The sequence below is a fragment of the Vespula vulgaris genome, chromosome 8, assembly GCF_905475345.1.
Source record: "Vespula vulgaris chromosome 8, iyVesVulg1.1, whole genome shotgun sequence".
Taxonomy (NCBI): Eukaryota; Metazoa; Arthropoda; class Insecta; order Hymenoptera; family Vespidae; genus Vespula; species Vespula vulgaris.
Genome location: NC_066593.1, coordinates 6887986 through 6907937, shown reverse-complemented (window position 1 = coordinate 6907937; position 19952 = coordinate 6887986). Strand labels below are relative to the sequence as shown.

The window sequence follows — 19952 nt, the reverse complement described above, 5'->3', positions numbered from 1 at the left end:
TATTGTATTTTCCCTGTGCAACATCCAAACGATTACTTTACTCTAAACTAACAATAATTATTTTATTACTACCTTTAATGAAACAGTGTCTATATAACTATTTTCTACTTAACTATAAGCTCTCTTACTTAATACCCACGTGGAAATGAAATATCGTATTTTGTTACCTGAAGAATGCCAGGGAGAGGTGCTGGCATCATCGTTGCTTCATCCTTTTCTTCTTCCGATTGATTATCCCCTACTGAAGTAGCCATAGTTGCTATACTAGCCGTTGATTTTGTCGTTTTGACTTTCATATGTCCTGGTTTTAAGCATACACTCGAATTTGGAGTTGAATATTCGTCGCTACTTAGAGAATGAAGACTGTCGGAATTTGTGTTGCTAACACTGAGGAGACTCGTGTTGGTGTTGGTCATAGCCGTTGATACGCTTAAAAGCGATCCACCGTAAATAATCGGTTTTATATTAAGTAATGGACTGGTACTTGCCGACGCAGAAGTGATGGTGGCCGAACGATTTCTAGGACTGTGTTTGTACTTGGTAAGTAAAAGGGTGTCCTCAGATTTCGAAGGTGGAAGTCGTACATTCTGCATGGGTACTAAATGATTGTTGGTGCTAACGTTCTTGGTATTGCTCAAATTACCAGCACTACTTATAGGTACGGACGATTTCTGAGATTCTGAATTTGTTGAAATGTTACTGCCCTTCCGTACATATTGACCACTAGGTAATTGTTGCTCGCTTTTGCTAAATTCGGTTGTAAGCAAATTGGAAGAGGAATTTGTAACATTCGGACCTGGCCAACTTCCACGTCCTGGACTCGATTTGACGAGTTTATGATCCCGAGGTGGTAACTGAAGAAGACTTCTTTTTAAACTATTGCTATTACTCTTATTTCTGTCTAGACCTAATAGATGTTTCATAGATATACCAACAGTTTGTGATGTACCCTAAGTATAAATCGAAAGAATATTACAATTATATTTCTCCAAAATTCTTCGATATTCGTTATTCAATGTAGTTAGAAAACTTACGCTTTGTTGACCAGATCCACGGTCTCTTGCAAAAGTGATGACGTCGATAAGCCATCTAGCACCCTTCCATACTGTGTTTACCTGAGATTGTAGATCTTGTAACCTCGCAAGTTTATCTTTCGCCACGCTTAATTCTAAAGAGCTAAAAGCTTCTCTATGATTATGCTGAGCTTGTGCGGTGTCCAATTCCAATATACAGCTTAGCCTTGAATATCGATTGATCACATCCTTTTGGTATGTATTTAAGTGAACCATTTCGAATACTTGAATGGGCAAGGAAAGTAAATCCCCTCGTTGTAAAAGAATTTCTCTGGTTCCGGGTACACAACACGCTGTTTCTGCAGGAGGTACGGTAATAAGAAATGACACATCGTGCGTGAGATCGATAACTTCAGCATCATAAAGTCGATGTATTAAAGAATCCTCTGGATTAATTTCCATATAATTAAAGAGACGACGTGATGTCGCGGAGACCAAATCAACGAATAATTTCTGTTGTTCTGTACCCTGACATTCGTTCGTTACATTCTCTTTTTCCTCTGAATCTTTGACAGAATTGTCGGAGGCATAAATGCGAGTTATCCTTTTCAGATAATCCCATTCCTCCCTGATAAAAATACAGTATGTTCAATTAGATTACTCGTTAAATACATATATATTTGCAACAATCAATTTTATTGATTACTTACGCGGATACATGAGGGTTGTCACGTATTTTACAATGTGGCAAGACGTTAGGTGACTTTGCCGGTACAACCAGTTGTATAAGATCCACGCTACTTTGCATTTTCAAATAACCAAGATATAAACCCCTTGATAATTTGATGCTACTGACTTGATGATATGTCATTTGTTCTTGTATACTGGCCATCAAAATATCCGCTACGTTGCTATCTTCGTGAGTTATAATTTTTTTAGTGACTTTACTCAAAGGAAGCCATCTACTATTTAAGACTGATACGAGTTTTGGCGATTTAACGTAGTTCACGGTCGCAAATACAAGGGTTCCTTGAATATCTCTGATCGGTTTATGGTATAACTGGCCAAGATCTTGTATACACAATGCAGCCTAAAGAGACAGTTGCATCAAATAGATTGATGAAATTCTTTTATCCAACGAACTCGTTGATCCAAGAAAACGAATGAAAAACTTTCTAATATAAACCAACCTGCATTTGTGCAGCAGCCTGGAGCAGTTTTATCCTAAAGTGATTCGTCGAACTGCTGTGACTTTTCTCCATATCTTGTCGGAGAGTCTTTACGTCGTCCCACGTACATGCAACTTTCATCAGCCAGTGAAAATCGTTATAAATAGAACTAGGATAGGTTTCATCGACCTCGATCACAGGTAAAAAGTCTTCATTGGTGACGAGAACCTTATCCTCATGATAAAGCAAACAAGCAAGAAACACGCCACGCCGCAGATTCTTCTGAAACTTGCTTGTTGCGGTAAAGAGTTGCTTTATCGTCGTTTTCTTTTTGTGATTGCGTCTTTGAACTGCTGGTGTCTCGTGCGTATATTCCGGACGTCTTATATCGGTAAAGAGAGTGTTCAATTGCTCTAAACGTCCGGCAAATCTTGGTACCCTGCCGTCAACGTCTCTCCAACCTTTATAAACATAAATTCACATATATCAATACTTTCTTAAACTCTTACGAACTGATAAATGCGATAAAACTTACTACTAGGAGTGACATGAGCAGGAACCGAATTCCTAAATCTGCTGTAGCCTTTTAAATTTCCCGCAGCCGCACGGAAATAATATTTTTGTCCTTGAATCAGTCCATCGATACGACATTCTCTTTGTTTCATATCCAGAACCTCTCTCTCCCCACATATAGTAGAAAAATCCTCCTTGAGACTCCACTGAACTTTGAATTTCGTACAAATTGGAGAGTCGTGTGAATCTGGTTCTTGAAATCTGACTGTCACGGAGGTTGTTCCGGTAACATCGACTGTGACCATGAAAGGCATGTCTGGTGGTCCTGTTATGACGAATAAATCAAATGTTTGCATTATTATATTATTCACTTTTAAAAAACTTTTAAATCGTAAAACAATAATTATAGCTTCTTAAGGAAATTTATATACATCCAATAAAGCCATTGGTAAATACAAAATTTAATAAAAAGGTACCTACTTGCTTGATCGAAACCTAACAACATTTTTCTCAGTGCTCGAGCTCTCCTTTCCCAGAGGGCCAGTTGTTTGTCTTCGGTGCTGCCTCCGCATCCCGTAAGATTATTATGCTGTGTCGAGAAACTGGCTCTGTGGCTGCTCGGAGGTTCCAAAAGAGTACTACCACCGCTGCCGGAAGTACTGCCACCGAGTTCTTGGACTCGGTGTTCCGCTTCCGACAGTAACGACGCCAAATGACTGCCCAAGGACTCTGGTGACTTGACTGCAAATAAAGATAGTGTTACTACAAATGGTATGTAAGAGATCATATCTCTCTCTCTTTCTCTCTCTCTCTCTCTCTTTTCCTCTCATTCTCTTTCTCCTTCCCTCTCTCCTTCTCTCACTCATGCGACACCTCTTTATTTATGGTATAGGTAATTTTCATAAGAGATATTTTGTTGTGCATTATATGGAAATGAGGATGAGGTATAATAATTAACACAAGCTATCACACATTGAGTATTTAATTGTTATTTTTGTAATGATTGTAAAACGAAAATATAAAAAATATCACATTTAAAAGGAGAGCATTTAACGTTAATCAGAGATTTTGATGCCAGCATGAATCACGGGACAGATATTATGCGAACTACAAATTCCCCGAAGACGAGCGACGGTGAATTTAATGCGTCATTCTGTTATCACGAAGAATCTGGCACACGTGAGAGCAATACGGAAATAATGAGCAGGTATATGGCAAGCGATTTAGGTGGGGATCGTAATATTCAAGGACACACACTAACAGTAATAGAATCACAAGGTCCATTTATCGCTTCTCGCTTATTACGGTCACGTTGTTATATTTGTTCACTATCAAAATGCATAAAGAGTAATTTTGGAAGTTCCATAAAAATTTTTAAATATAATCTCATAATCAATAATTATCTTCGAAAGTTCTTTTGATTATAATATTTAAAGATATGCATAAAAACTCGAGAAAAATTTTTAATTGTATGCTATATTTAATCGTATGTTATATCGTGACTTTTTTCGAACCATTCTATTAATTATTCTGTAAAAGTTTTAATTATCATACCAATTAATACAACATATCTAATTATAGAGAGATCTTATGCTTGAAATCAAATAAAAAAAAACAAAAAGAAAAGAGATAATATCTAGTATAGCCATATACATAACTTTCTCTTCACTCTCGTTTCTATTATATTTAACTGTATCTCTTTTGATAGCAAATCGTTTCGAAAATGAATAATAAAAAGTAATGATCATTCTCTGGAACATGTATTTCTTTACTTACGAAGATCACGAAAATATTAATTTACAAAGCTTATAAAACGTTTATCGATAATGCATTATTCAATTATATCGCTAAGCCAAAATTTCTTTAAATACTTATTATTCATGATACTTCATCATGATAATAATGGAATTAACCATATAAGAACACCCAGAGGATGGGGACGTTATTATTACAGCTTTCGCAATATTAGTCCAAGATGGAACACTAAATGGGCGATTAAGCGTCCCAGATTTAAAATATCCTTTCTTATTAAAATAATAATTATTATTATTATTATCATTATCATCATTATTGTTACTATTAAAAAAAAATATTATTGTAAGAAGTTACATTCGCTGATCATTCGTCATTTTCTCATGAAATCATACGGATAATTTTAAGAGAGTTTCTCTCCTTCGATTTGTAATGCACGGAGAGAATTTCAAAAATAAACTCGTTAAATGAATTTTAATGTTACTATAATTCTACATTGTTCTGTTCGGTTTATTGTTAATGTTTTGAATTACATGTAATTTGTGATTGTTCATCAAAATATTTTAATGTTATAAATATATTGTCAATATTCTTTGCTGTTCGAAATTTAAACGAATACCTTTTCTTTTTTATTTTTATTTTATGTTTTTCCTTTTTGTACAAAGGCAATTTTAAAGATGAAATGATATGCAAATGATAATTAGTTGCGTTCAATCAAGCGATGACATTTCGTGGGTAAGCATGAATACGTTTTAAATGTAAATTTCACAGAAGCTTATCACAGCTGCAATCTATATATCTATACGTCACTATATACGCACGTATGTCAGATATGAACATAGGTGAGCAATAAAAATCCAGGAAATATAACGCGCTCGATCTCAACGAACGAGCAATTCCATCAAGCATATCGACTAATAACGTTCTGAGAGTGCACAATTCTATCACGTTAATCTATCCAATGGTATGGCAATAAAAATAAAGAAAAAAAAAAAGGAAAAGAAAAGACTTGCCCGTTGTACTGGGACGATAAAATTGCGGTAGTAACAATTTCATACTTTTATGACTGCGACGGTAAAGTTAAGAACAAAAGAAAAAATAACAATTCGTTTATTGATCATTTCTGTCCTTTTAAATTGGAGATCAATAATTCTACTCGTTTCGATTACCTTACTATAAAAGGATCATAAATTTTTAACGATTTTTAACGAACGGATACTTGAATATAACAATATTGAAAAATGAAAAATGAACAATATAATATTGCTCGTTCAATTTCATAATATAGTTATGTATAAATTATCTCGATATAGATATACGCCGTGATGTTGCAACTGCAGCTTACTATACCGACGGAGCTTCTAATTACAACAACGACGCGGCCACGATGCGCGGATCGCTTTATTTAGGATCAATGAAGCGACGAAGCTGATTATTGCCAATTTCATGGACGTTATCTTGCCTCAGAATCGAATCGATTGAAAATGGTTCAATGTTGTTACACTTCTCGTGTTAAAGATACACTTCTCCAATGTTACACTCTGTTACCTAGGAATATAAAAGTGTTGAAAGCTCTTTTTTCTTTTTTTTTTTTAGATTTTTACTATAAAATAATTTACACATAAAACTATTACATTAACCGTTCGATGAACATTTGAGAATTAATTAAGAATTTAAAATAAATAATAATAAAAACATGTACGTATATATATACACACGTCTCACAGCTTCTCATATTATATTAAAGAGAATAAGAAATTATTGTTGAAACTAAAAAAAGATTTAAAGCATGTCGGAAAAATAAAATAAATTACAAAAAGTAAGAATAGCTACGGATAAATGAAGATCACGTTGCCAATTTAATTTACAGTACGTAGACCTTCCCCCTTGGACGACCATTCATCAGAAGAGATTGACTTTCTTCTCGTTTAAAATCGTACATCTCCTTGTCTCGTTACCTTTCTCACGCAATTTCATGAAAAAGTCTCTCGTCTCTCGTTTAACGATACGTAGTTATCCACTTTACATCGATTTTTAAATCAGAAATATCGCCCGGTTATAAAAATTTGTGATAATTACTTTAGTCCAGTGATAATGCCCAATATAAAACGGAAAAAAATAATATTCTTTTGTAAATCATTATTAAATAAAAACTTAAATTCATCGAGTTCCTATAAAAATCTCGAAATACTTTTTCGAATGCAATGATCATCATTATTTCTATTTTCTAAGATAGTTTTTACTTATTTTCTGATAATAAAATTACAATCATTCATTTAGCACCACATTTTAATGTTTAATTAAACAATAGAGTACGATTGTATCGAATCCATATGTCGTACTTTGAATTTGGATCGAATGATTATCTTTGATATCGGTTTGCAAGCTCACCAATACTATATCTATGAAGGTTTTCATACACATATATTGAAATCGATATTGATATCGAAAAAGAAATCGAGAGAGAAAGAGAAAAAGAGAGAGAGAGAGAGAGAGAGAGAGAGAGAGAGAAAGGGATAGATAGACTGACAAAGAGAAAATGAAAAAGGATAGAAGTGCGTAGAAAGTATTAAAGCAAAGATCGTTAATAACAACGAGAGAAGTGTTTCCGGTTATAGTGTAAAATTCGAATTCAAACGTTTCATGCACTTCTTTTTACTCTCGTTTAATTTTCCTCTCTTTCTCTTTCTCTCTCCCTTTTTTTTTTCCTTCTCGTTGTCGTCGTCGCTGGAACGCAATATCTCTCGTAACCGTTTTTATTGCCAGCCACGAAATCCTAATTGAAAAACCGTTTCGTGTTTTGCTATCCTATTGCTATCCCATTTTTCTCTGTTAAAACCCTTCAAATTTGCCAAACAAAAACTAGAAACACAGTGGTAACTTTGTCAGCTCCATCGACATATCTTTTTAATTTTTCTTTCTATTTTTTTCACGATCTCTTTTTCCCATTTTTCTTTTCTTTTCTCCAATCCGCAAATTACCTGCCATCTGAATACCATGCATTTTAAAATTGACTTATGAATCCCTGCATCGTCGTTTCTTGATCGACCTTAGAATAATGATGTATTACAGAAAATTCCTCGAACGGATACGTTATACGCGTCGATGAACAATGTGAACTCGTCTCGAGGCAGCAACCACATGGAAAATGACGTTCCGATTGATTTCGGTTCTACTTACATTGGTTGCCTTCCTGAGCACCGAACGTGACCAACATCTTCGCCAGTGGTCTGTTGTTGCTGAGTACTGCGACGTCCAATGGCGATAAACCGTCGCTGTTTACGCTGGAAATAGAAAAGAAAGAAAGTTAAAGAAAATGAAAGAAGAATATGAGCTCCTTTGAAAACGAAAATCATTATACATCTTCTCTGACACTTCCTTCTAATTTATTTTCTTATAGAATATAATATTATTCCCTTTTGTTTTGTTTTTTATAATGAAAGCAAAAAAAAAAATAATAATAATAATCAAAATGATTTAAAAATCTACATTTCACCGTCAATTTAGAGATTCACATAATTATATAAATTTTCTAAAAAATTTACAATTCTATGACATTTTATATATAATAGGCATAATTTAGAAGAAACATGATCATTCCAGTTGAACCTTCCAAGATCAATACAAATATTACTATAGAACGTTCGTATACTTTACGTAGACACGTAAACTGATGAGATCGATAACGATACGTTCGCTGTTCGTATCGTTTTCCAATGACAGGAATTAGATCTTTTGATCGTTTGATCAAGTACAATGTAACTGTTCTATGGGATATCCGTAGCATCCGTTGGAAGCGAGCTTACTTACTCGCTTGTTCTCACATGAACATGTTGAAGTCGATTCGGTGCAAACGATAATCCGTTTACCAAACACATACGCATACGCATTTACATAGACAGAAGCTATTATCGTTCTTTGTCTATGTCGTAGAGAGAATTCAACGAAAGCAAGTTACATTCAGGTGCGAGAGAGCGAAACGATTGCTTTGGCAGAAAATAGCCAAGATCTTCGAATCTCGAATTAGAATGCTTTCTACTATGATAGGTTTATAGAGTCGAGGAAAGCTTTTACGACGTTCCATTTGCCAATTTCGATGAAAAAATGGGATGGAGAGCAGGAAAAAACGACTGTCACAGTGCTCAGGCAATCAACTCGTGACTCAGGACACGTACTGACCTTATACAAAATTAGACCAAAATTTGCATTTCTCGAGGAAGTCAAGTCACATGAAGTAATTATATTTTCATTAATAACTTTCGATTAAAACTGGTTTGGTTTATCGAATATATTATTAAACTATTAACCTACATCTAAAAAAAAAAAAAGATATCGAACGAAACCTTTAGATTTTTGTTTGTTTTCTTATATTTTTATAAAATTTTCTTACGTATTCCAGATGGTATGGACAGTTAAAAAAAGTTGAAATTATTTGCACGATCGAACGATGTTCAAGTTGGAATCTCTTTCGATATCGAAGACGGAGAAGTTTCTAACAACATTCAGTTAAAAATCTTCTCTTTTATACATCAATTTATTTTCTCTCTCTCTCTCTCTCTCACTCTCTTTCTCTCTTTCTCTCTCTCTCTCTTTCCTCAAAAATATTCCAACCAACGGAAAACAACTTTTGAGAAACTCGCAGATTGAGTGAAACAACGTATCCTTGACAAATAATGTATCGGTTTTCTATTCTCATCGTCGTTGCTTCGAAAGTTTGTCCCCATACGTTATATATTAACTTCCGGTACGACAAATACTGTGTCGGAATATCTTTGTATTTAAATCTTATATATGCGATGGTGTTAAGTTCTCACATACGACAAAAACAATTTTTTTTAAATCCGTTTATAAATATATTTTTCTTTTTGTGCTTATAATATTTTGCATTATATGTGACCATAAGCACGTTGGTTGATAATATTATAATATACATTGGATGATTAATTTATCTTTTATGTCGAATAAACGAAGTCAAAGTTAAAATGAAGATTGTATAAATTTTCTGACCTGTTTACGTCCACGTCGGTCGATTCCAAAATTGTTCTAGCTTTGTCCAAATGACCATGTTCGACGGCTGCGAAAAGAGCTGCAAATGAAATAAAAAAAATGTTATAAGCTAGGTCATTAAAAATGATGAAATGAAATAGTATAATTCATAAACGTATATTCGAGATACGCATACACGCTTATATCAGACTTAATAACCAACATTATGCTAATGAGAAAAGTCAGCCGTACGCGTTTTAATGTAAAAAATTATAAAGAATATACCATGCAAATGTATGTTGAGGGATTGTGCCAAGAGAGGATTAATATGTATCGACGACAGATTGTTCGAATGCTGTTGTGGCTGTTGCTTCTTTTTTCCAAAACCTTCCAGGAACTCCATACCTTGTAGCGATTGCAGTTCTATGTAAATAAAAATAAAGAAAAAAGAAAAGAACAAAAATATATAAATAAAAAAGATATATAAATGGAACTTAAGACAGAATAAACAAACAAGAAAGTAAGAAAATAATATTAAAAAGTTTCAAATCCCGAAGAGATGAACAAACAAAATTTCTATTAACTCTGAATCTATCTATATATGTATAAGATCAATATACTCTAGAAAATAATAATAATTTTGAACGAGAGAAATACGAATGAAAATATTTTCACATCCGTTTTTTTTTTTTTTTTAACAAAAGGGAAGAAAGAAAGATACCAAAAGAAAAATAATTAACAAGAACGAGTTTTCATTGATCCGTAGTATTTCTTATAAATACGTTCGACTTGTTTCGGAAGATCTTCGTAAAGAACAAAGGGTTTCGAGTGTTCATATTGTCTTGTGGAAATCGATTCTACGCGAGAAAGCAATTAACCGGTGGCAAGAGATCGCTACTAATGAAAAGCTTTCCTGCGGTCTAGCGTACTTGATCCGGAAGTGGTCGTGACGAGAACTCGATCCTGTCCGATCGATTCTAGATCCTTTGATTCCTTTCCTAGTTTCTTTTTACTGGCGCACATTTTGCTACGAAAGCTTCCACCACGAGCATTCGTCCAAAAGTTAGTTAAATTATCTACGGTCCTGTTTCTGCAGGATTTGGTAGGGCAAACACTATCCGTATTTTCAATACACGATCGAAGATCACGATTATATTTCTCTTTCGATCTTGATGAGGCATCGATTTCGGTCTCGGAATAAAAATTCGTCCTTGGTCGATCGTTCCTTTCATATCCTGGACTTTTATCTCTTCCGAAGCTTCTATCTTCTCTCATGCTGAAACTTCTAACGTACTTGAGATCAGATTTGTTAGAAAGTAACGATTTCAAGAGTCTTTGCTCTTCGAAATTAGTTTTTTCGACTACACATTCATTTCGTTCCTCACGTGTTATATGCTCCTCATTTTTCACGTTGATTTCAATAGAAGCAAAACTCGAATCAAGGGAACTGTCTAGAGAAAACGTAGGATTCTCGTAAACGTGTTCGTCTTTTTCTAGCTTTCCCTTAGCCTTCACTTCTTGATCGTTTCTCTTTTTCGAACTTTCGTCGGTTATCATTTTTCGACGAAAAATACGTATGACTTTCGGTGACTTAGTTTCGTCCTCTATTCTACCCTCCAAGGATCTTTCAAGATCTTTTTGGTTCTTCATGCTTATTCTATCGTCGAGAGAAAGCTTCTTCTCAAAATCCTTCGTAATCTCGCGAGACTCGACTGCGTCGATCGACGAATTTGTTTCTGACGACGTTCGACGATCTTCCTGAGATATGTCCTTGTCCTTTATCCTCTCATTTCTCTTATCGTTCGACTTCTTTTCGTTCTTCATCGAATTCACAAACGTCCTAGGCAATTCCTGTTGCTGTTTCGCTTTTTCGAAATCCTTCGAGGATACACGTGTCGTTTTACATTGATCCTTCGAGGACACAGGCGAAATTTCGAAGCCCGAGGCAAGCCTGAAAGCCGCACGATTTCGGATTTTCGATATCAGTTTTACCGAAGCACGAAACGATCTCGATCTTTTCAACGTCGACATTCTGCCGTCGTTCGTTGTCGATCGTCTCGATAATAATTCCATTTTTGGACTGGACGTTGACGCAGCCTTTCGAAATTTCATCTGGAATTTTTCCCTTCTATAGAAATATCGATTATTCTTTTCTTTTTTATTTTTTTCAAGGATCGATATAATACAAAAGAAAAGTGATATTTTTATTTTTCTTAAATATAAAATGATTCCAATTGTTTTTTTGTTTTTTCTTATTTTTTTCTTTGGTGATTCTTTTGTTTGAGAAAACGACGAATGCAGGACAATATTCTTTGGCTTGATATAGCTGGAAAAAAAGAAAAACGAGAGTAGACTCTCGTAAAAAGTTCTATCGTTTTAAAACCAAGATAACGCGATGCTTTTTATCTCGGAGAACACGAAGAATGTGTTTTCCGCGAAAGTCAAAAGTGAATCTTTCGCGAGGAATTGCCTTTAACTACCTGTTTTTCGAAACAATTTCATTTCTGGACTACGTAAGTACACGGTATCGCATGCCATGAAAGATCTTGTTCTTTTTATTTTCCATGGTCACGTAAGTTCCCTTTAAAAAATTAAATTTCTTTTTATGAAAAAAAAATTAATTTTGCGGAAAGCAGCCGGAATATCTTGCTTTTCCCTTTTCACTTTTCTTTTTTGATCTCTTTTTTTTTTATTTTAAACCTTTGATAACTCGTTGGAATAATATTTTTGAGTAATCTTTTCTTTTCCCGTTTAGGTTTAATAACGATAATAAAATGATTTTCTCAATCGATAATACGAATGAATATCGAGCTAACATATCACTTTTTATTAAAGCGTTTATATTGCTATTGGAGAAAATATACTTTCGAGAGATCGTGCTGATAAAACTTTAAGCTAGGAAACCGAAGGACTTTCGATCTGGGTCAAGTGCACCGTCGAAATAGCAGTAATTTGAAAATAAGAGCGTGACTTACAATAGTACTGTGGGCTATATAACAATAAGTCACGCTATTACCAAACGAAATGTGTTATCGTGGATTACAGTATCGCTAGACTATTCTTACCAGGAAATCCGTCGATGTTAAATTTTAAAGCATTCTCAAGATATGTCGAAGCAGAGTAACGGTTATATGAGTTACAAGATAAGAGAGAAAGAAAGAAAAAAAGAGAGAGAAAAAGAGCAAGAGACAGAGAAAGAGAGAGAGAGAAAGAGAAAGAGAGAAACAAGTCTAACAATGAGAGGGTTGTTCGTGGCCCGCCCAAATATCATTTGCACAACGACGTTTTCTACAGAGAATTGTCGTCTGGTAGAGCAACCAGATGATTTCTTATCTCTCTCTCTCTTTCTTTCTCTCTTTCTCTTTCTTTTTCTTTCTCTCTTTATCTCTCGTTCTCGGCACGGGTCCCTGCCATCCTCTAAAACGATTTTATTATTTACTTAGGACACGCACTTGAGCAATTCTCCGTTGTGTCCCGACAATTGGCCATTAAAACGAAGTGGACTGAACGTCGCCTCTTCCTCCTCGAAGCGAGCGACAATTTATCAGCTCAATAAAATTTATTACTTACGTCCGTTGGTTGTTAGGATCTACGACGATAGTGTATCGCCTTTCTAACGTCTACCAGGGATCTTTCATTTCTCTCTTTCTCTAACTTTCTTGCTTTCTCTCTCTATGATCTCGCGAAATTACCATAAAATGGGCCAAGTTCCTCGCTTTGTAACCGTCGCATGTTCTCCATAGCAACATTCTCTCTCTTTCTCTGTCTCTCTCTCTCTTTCTTTTTCTTTCTTTCTGTATCACACACGACAACGAACTCGTGAGAGATTGGACGTAGTGCTTTTAGCCGTTTAATGTCTCGGAAAGAATACAAAACACGTGCATCATCAATAAATTTGCGTATTCTCCATATACGAATGTTCTTTTCTCTAGTGATTGTAAAAGGACTTCTCAGATCGAATGTTATTTTTCGAGTTATTCTTATTGACTTTAGTCTCACGAAGATGCTAAACGATTTGCGTCAAAGCCGATATCCTCGAAACGGAGATTTACACAAAACTACTATTATTTCTAATATATACTTATTTATATCGAAGGATTATATTCAAGACCATTTTATTCGTCCGTTGTATTCGATTTTATAAACTTTTCTAGGATCTATTTACCGATATTAAGATTTGATATAAAATCTAGTTCGTTTAAAAAAGAAGAAGAATAAATGATTTCAAATATATCGTATATATGCAAAACTCCGTTGCGAGTTAAGTCGACATGTATTTTGTATGAATAGACGGGAGAAGAGGAAGAGAATTTTTGTTGATTTATGAAAAGGAGTCCAAAAACATTTTTTCAAGAACCTCCAACCGGAATCCTTGAACAAGGGGTAAACGAGCATAGCGGTTAAAGCGCAATCGCTCGAGCATGCTCAAATCGATTGGAAGGGATGGAACGAACGGTCTCTCTCGCGATACAGATTGGGGCTCATTAGAAGTTAACGAGAGAATTATGGTCTGCCAGGAGGATAACAGGGTAATCAGAGTCTGGCCAAGTAAATCGATTAGACTTTGGATTCCCTGAGAGAATAACGAAAGAAAAATCTTTTTTTTTTCTTGTCAACACTATGTAGAATCTCTCTTTCTCTCTTTTACTGTTTTCTTTATCATTCGCGAAACTAACATTGCCTCGATCGAATCTTTTCTTTTAGTTCCATCAGAGGGTACGATGGAAATCTAGATTAAAAGAGAGCACCTGGTCCATCGAACAATGGAGGAAGGTAGAAAGAGAAGAGGAAAAAAAGATGTAAGAAACAAAAGGGAAAGGATAAGAGCAAGCATTGTTCCCTCTCTTGCTTTGACTTGCATCGTGCCAATCAATCTCGACTGTTTCCTCTTTTCCTTTTGCCCACATACCACTATCTGACACACAACACTCTTATTTTCTCTTTCTCACATTATACCGAAAGTTGGACAATTGTTAATCCCACGGAGATATTGTAGTTAATAACGCGGCTTCATTTCTCTCGTGTGTACCTTGAAACTTTCCTCCTAGGTCAGACTCTACTTTATTCGTAATTTCAAAGAATACTTTTTGCTTTCTATTTCTTTTTTCATTCATATTTAAGGACTGACTTGTAAACGATTTGTCGTTTGGAAAAAACAAAGAGAGAGAGAGAGAGAATAGAAAGAGAATAGAGACAAAAAAATAGTTAATACATCCTAACAAATCTCTCTCTCTCTCTCTTTCTTTCTTTCTCTCTTTAAATCCAAAAGATCATTAGCCTTATTATCAACGAGTTCCGTTACGATAAAGAATTATCTCTTTCCTTTCCGGTGATAATTGTCATACTTTTTTGATATCTAACGTCATGACCAATGATGAGACATCTTTAATAGTACAAATCATTTCTGCCAATGACAGATTTCATTATGAAATTATAGATTAGTTCGTTTAGATCGATTAGAAATATCGAATGAACTAATCGAATGATTGTTAATAACGATTAATTCAAAGTCGATGAAATAAATTCAACATTCTTTCATTAAATGCTAACAAGTATATCGCGTCTTATTTCTCGAATCTTGTTTCTCATGCCTTGTTTCTTTTTATATCGATCTCGAAAGAATAATAATTAAGATTTTTCACGTAGGAAAAAAAACTTTTCGCAATTTCGTCGATAGTAATAATGCACTTGTCCCAGATTGAAAAAGAGGTTTTATTAAAAACAAGTTCTTGGAATACGTGTAGGTGCAGTCGATTGGTAAGTTCGATTTATCGATAAAGTTTCTACCTTCCTATTAGTATTATTAGCTATAGGTACTTTTTTTATTTCACAACGATTCGATATCTTTCTCGTATATTGTATATCTTTTTATGTAGACACACATACCCACATAAGTCAAAATAAATACCTTTGACGTAGGAATGTTTAATCGTGTTCTTGATAACATTAATCGTTAGTCGGTTTAATACCAATAGGAATTTTTAATATTCTTTCGTTGTTCTTTCTGCTAACATGCGTTTGCAATTTAACGATTTAATCGACCATATGGCGTGAAAAAGTCATTCGAATGATGTATCGCGTAGCTAGCTTCGTTCGATATATATATGTACGTATTTCTAACCACCATGTGTTGCGTTCGTATTCTCTGGGACAGAACGGAGATACGGGTAAAGCCTATAACTGTGGCTTACAATTAGTTAAAGTCGGTCCATACCAATCTGCTCGGGCAATTTGTCGAGAAATATAGGACGTCGAGACAAGAAAGAGCAAACTTACCAAACGAACCTCATTATGTTAATCATAAAAATAAAAAAAAGAAGAGAAAAAAAAGAATACTAAGCAAATATGCGAGAGAAAAAGAAAAGACGTTTTATTCTAGGCACATTTCCAACGAGATGATTATTATTACTCAAATAAAGCTTGTTCGACAATCCTAAATTATATATACTTTGCAAGCATTTTTATTTATTATCAGTTACTATCAATTACTTATTTTTCTTTAGGGGAACGAGTAGAAGAGGCGAATATCTCGAGGACTTTTAGACTTTCGCGAGAAAATTGAAAAGAAGGAGACGAAAATTGTTCCATGCTCGATTCGTTTCAAGTTATGCAATCGACTGTGCATCGAGGTTAACCTCTCAAGGACGTTCATGCGTCCGTTCACTGGCCGTTCGAATACCACAGCGAAACCAGCCATTAAAGTCCATGACAGAATGTTTTGATTCTTCGTGTTTTCCCAGAATAGAGGAAAAAGAGAAGAAAGATTATTATTTCAAAGGTTCTGTTTGATTTTTAATTTTATGCTCGTGTATCGTTTTTTCTTTTTTTTTTTATATATATATATACGTATTTGAACGACGTCAAAATCAACAAAGACGAGTTAGACGAGTTTTAACTAATATTTTTTCTTTTTTTTCTTTTCTCTTTAATTTACACGTGATCACAGAGCGTATTCAAATAAATGAAAGAGAATAACGATGAATTAAATATCTTCATGCCATGCATGTATTTTAATTTAGTCCCAGGAAATGAGAACTTTCACGGACAACAAAACTTGTCTCCGTTTAAGCGTAACTACAAGTCATGAATTAAAAGTGTATTTTGTCGGATAAGAGAGTAACTTTTTAACAAGCTAGGTCGTTTTCACATATACGGTTGACCTTGCTAGCATTTTCTTTCTCTCTTTCTCTCTCTTTCTTTCTTAAAGCAGTAGCACGTGTGAAAGCTGAACATGCAATATGTAAGGAAAAGGATAATCTTTCGTAGTTGCCTTGTAATTTGACACTAAACACAATTTAAAGTTAAAGAAAGATGTCTTTTGCGTAAAGGCCAAGAGAAAACGAGTAAATCTTAAGAATCAAAAAATTCATGTGATATTTCTTTGAAAATGTATTCAAGGAAAATGGAGAAAAGTTCGAAAAAAAACGAGCGAAGTAAAATCATCATTCTGTTATTCATTTGAATAAAATAAAAAAGATGAACGACAAAAAGGGAGACAAAATTTAACGAGTTCATAAAGCACGATATATTGCATTATGTGAAGTATATATTTCTTTAAAGATTCGTAACATTTAGGATTTAAACTTTAGAAGTTTGAAAGTTTAAAAGTACTAACGTGTCGAGTTAAAAACGATGTACTTCATAGGTCAAAAAACATGACTTAACTGTCGTAAATCGTTTTTATAATCTGACTCACAAGGTCTCTATAAATCGATAGGATAACTTTTTTATTAACGAACTTTCGTACGTTAACAAAATTCCATTTACGAAATTAGAGACAACGTGAAAAAAGGATATATCTATCAAATATATATATATCAAGATATATATATATCTTTCGAAAACAATATCACGCTATAATTATCGATCATTTCTGTATCGCGCAAAAACAGAACCAAAAAATGAATACAAAAAAAGAACAAACTCTCTGGAATTGTGATTGTGGTAGTGTCAACGTATTTCATTAACTTTCCAACAGCTAATTCAATTTTCTCATAACGCGAAAGCGTGAATTTTAGAGTACACGTCTAGCCGGCCATTGCGATCTATTATAATTTCGCTACTTCTCTTCCGCTTATTATTTTATATCTTGTTTTTATAAAAAAAAAAAGAAAAAAAATGCAGAAATGAAAAATAAGAAAATAAAGAAAAAATATTCAAAAACTTCGACGATGAAATAAAAGTAAAAGACAAACTATTCCATGTTTCGGAAGAAATCGTAAAAAAATAGTTTGGTATGAATGTGCCTTTAGATTCTCAGCTGTTCTCCCCCTTTGAAAACGCGTTGCCGAGAGGGTCCAACTTCTTGTTCCTTCGAATTCACAATGGACTTGTCTCGAGAGAAGAAGAAGTCGATTAAAGAATATTCGCTCGTTTTATCTCTGTTTTATACTCAAGTACGTACAACGTTCATATAGGAAACGTTTGATTCTTTATATTTGTTATAAAAGATAGGACAACAACGCAGCATGTTCGCTTTGTTAAAGGATTACATTAAAGTAACACGAAAGAAATTGGAAGAGCAAAGAAAAATGTTTACCTTATTCTTCTATCACAGAAAATATTCAAGTTTTTGTTATCGCAATAAAATGAGAAATCATTCGTGAATTTATTCAAATTCAAGTAGAATCTCACACTTCCGTTGGTGGCACGCGCGGAATTCAAAGGAAACGACTTTACCGACTAAGTCAGATGGAAGGAGTCACAGGACTCGCAGGACGCAAGAGCGTCACCTTCGTTCGAACCTTAACTTGTCACTCTCACGTTCTCTTCGTAATATTCTTTTCTTTCTGAACTCGCCAAGAACTCGTCGACCTTTTCCACCTTCCGTCTTCGCTTTTGAAAACCTTCATCCATTCTCGTCGTTTCGAACGATGAAAGTCCGTTAAAATCCTTCGAGACCTTTGAAAAATTCTTCGCAACTCAATTTCCTCACGTATTTTTTTCACAATTCTCACGCTCTTCTCTTTCCTTTTTCTTTCTGCTTTTTTTTTCTTTTGTTTATTACTAGATTATCGCAACGAAATATTCAATAGTACAGAGAAAGTCAGAGCCTTTTCTGATTATTTTCGAGAGTGAACAATGAACGTCTGCGAATGTACGTCGTCGAACTGACTCGCGCGAACGTTGTGGCGTCGTCTGTGGGCACGCATGAAGTCGAACACAGATCCCCTCTCTCTCTTTTACCTACTATCTATCTTTCTCTTTCTCTCTTTCCCGCATTCTCGACCTCTCCTTCCCTCGACGTTTGAAGCCAAGCGAACAGCTGCCGGCTCCCTACCAATCAGACGCCCCCTCGTGATCTCCGCCATGGACCACGTGCGTTCCACGCGCGCCAAAAGTTTGCACATGGGGGACCCCACTTCGTTTCAATCCTGACTTTTAATGCAGTTTTAAGATAACATCGATATTTTCATCAAATTATTCGAGCTTCGTCTTTAATATTTTTTTTTTTATGGAAGTATTACATTTTATTTTGTTCGTTTTTCTTTTCTTTTCTTTTCTTTTCTTTTCTTTTCTCTCCTTCTTTTTTTTTTGTTAATTGTATCAAATTATGATTCATTTTTATTAATAGTAATGTAACACTGTCGAAATTTTCAATTGCAACTGGACTCTTTGCTTAATTTCGATTTTTCTTTTTTGTTTTTTTATAGATATACTATTTCGTAAGACATTAATGTCTTCTTATTAATTAAAAAATTAATTTTTATCTTGTAACTCGTAAACACTTGTTGCGTTAAAGTGTATTTTCATTGTAATTCCGAATCGTTTTCTCCCTTGCAGGTATGTAACTTTTTTCAAAGGGGCCACTTCCGGTGTGATTCAAACGCATGCCAAAACAAGTCAAGATTTTTTGTTGATGATTCTCAATGTTGCTTTTCAACAAAAGCAGATCGATCTCTTCTATTTCATTTGCCGTTTCTTTTTTGTAATAGTCTCATGATATTCGATATTTGTAATAGGTCTATTTTTGTTTTTAATTATGATATACTTTTACGCACTGTTCAAACGACAATAATTTAAAAGAAAGAGGCAAAAAATTTTTGTTGGGAAAAATTAATGTAATTTTTCCAAGCTAAAATATAAATGAAACAAAAAGAGGTCAAAAACTAATTCAAGTGTCTACTTTGAGTGAAATTTTCTTATTGTTCTTTGAGAATGTAATTACTAATCTTCCAGCGATACACACGTATAAAACATGTGGCTTCATTCTCACAAAAGACAAGAAAAACGTAACAATTAGAAAAGCTGTGCGGAATAAAATTTTATTGTTACGAACGATTACATTGAAATAATATTTCCAGATCGGAAACTGAAAATTATCTTACAAATGTAATTTGACGACAAGACGAAACCTTCCAATTAAATGCTTCTAATTAGAAATTAACGTTGTTCGAATAAAACAATAAAAAAAAAATAAATAACGAATAAGATATTGCATCTATTAAAACTATTATTGTTGGGATATCACTTCAGTTATTATATAAGTAAACAAATTTAACTTAATAATTATTAACAT

General features: G+C 34.2%; 1 protein-coding gene across 8 annotated transcripts in view; it reads right to left on the bottom strand.

The window, feature by feature from the left end:
- The window catches only part of LOC127065732 (uncharacterized), a 92686-nt gene that overhangs the window by 4369 nt on the left and 68365 nt on the right, over positions 1 to 19952 (bottom strand). For 5 of the 8 annotated variants that reach the window (XM_050998511.1, XM_050998512.1, XM_050998515.1 and 2 more), the window contains 9 exons: positions 9719 to 9856; positions 9455 to 9533; positions 7628 to 7731; positions 3176 to 3436; positions 2718 to 3020; positions 2204 to 2643; positions 1724 to 2103; positions 1035 to 1641; positions 168 to 950 (listed from right to left, as the gene is read on the bottom strand). In XM_050998511.1, the coding sequence (XP_050854468.1) occupies positions 168 to 950; positions 1035 to 1641; positions 1724 to 2103; positions 2204 to 2643; positions 2718 to 3020; positions 3176 to 3436; positions 7628 to 7731; positions 9455 to 9533; positions 9719 to 9856 (3095 nt within the window). Of the gene's footprint in view, positions 1 to 167; positions 951 to 1034; positions 1642 to 1723; positions 2104 to 2203; positions 2644 to 2717; positions 3021 to 3175; positions 3437 to 7627; positions 7732 to 9454; positions 9534 to 9718; positions 9857 to 10362; positions 11760 to 17972; positions 18987 to 19952 lie in introns of those variants that run through there. The other 3 variants (XR_007782172.1, XM_050998510.1, XM_050998517.1) reach the window with 3 other exon arrangements.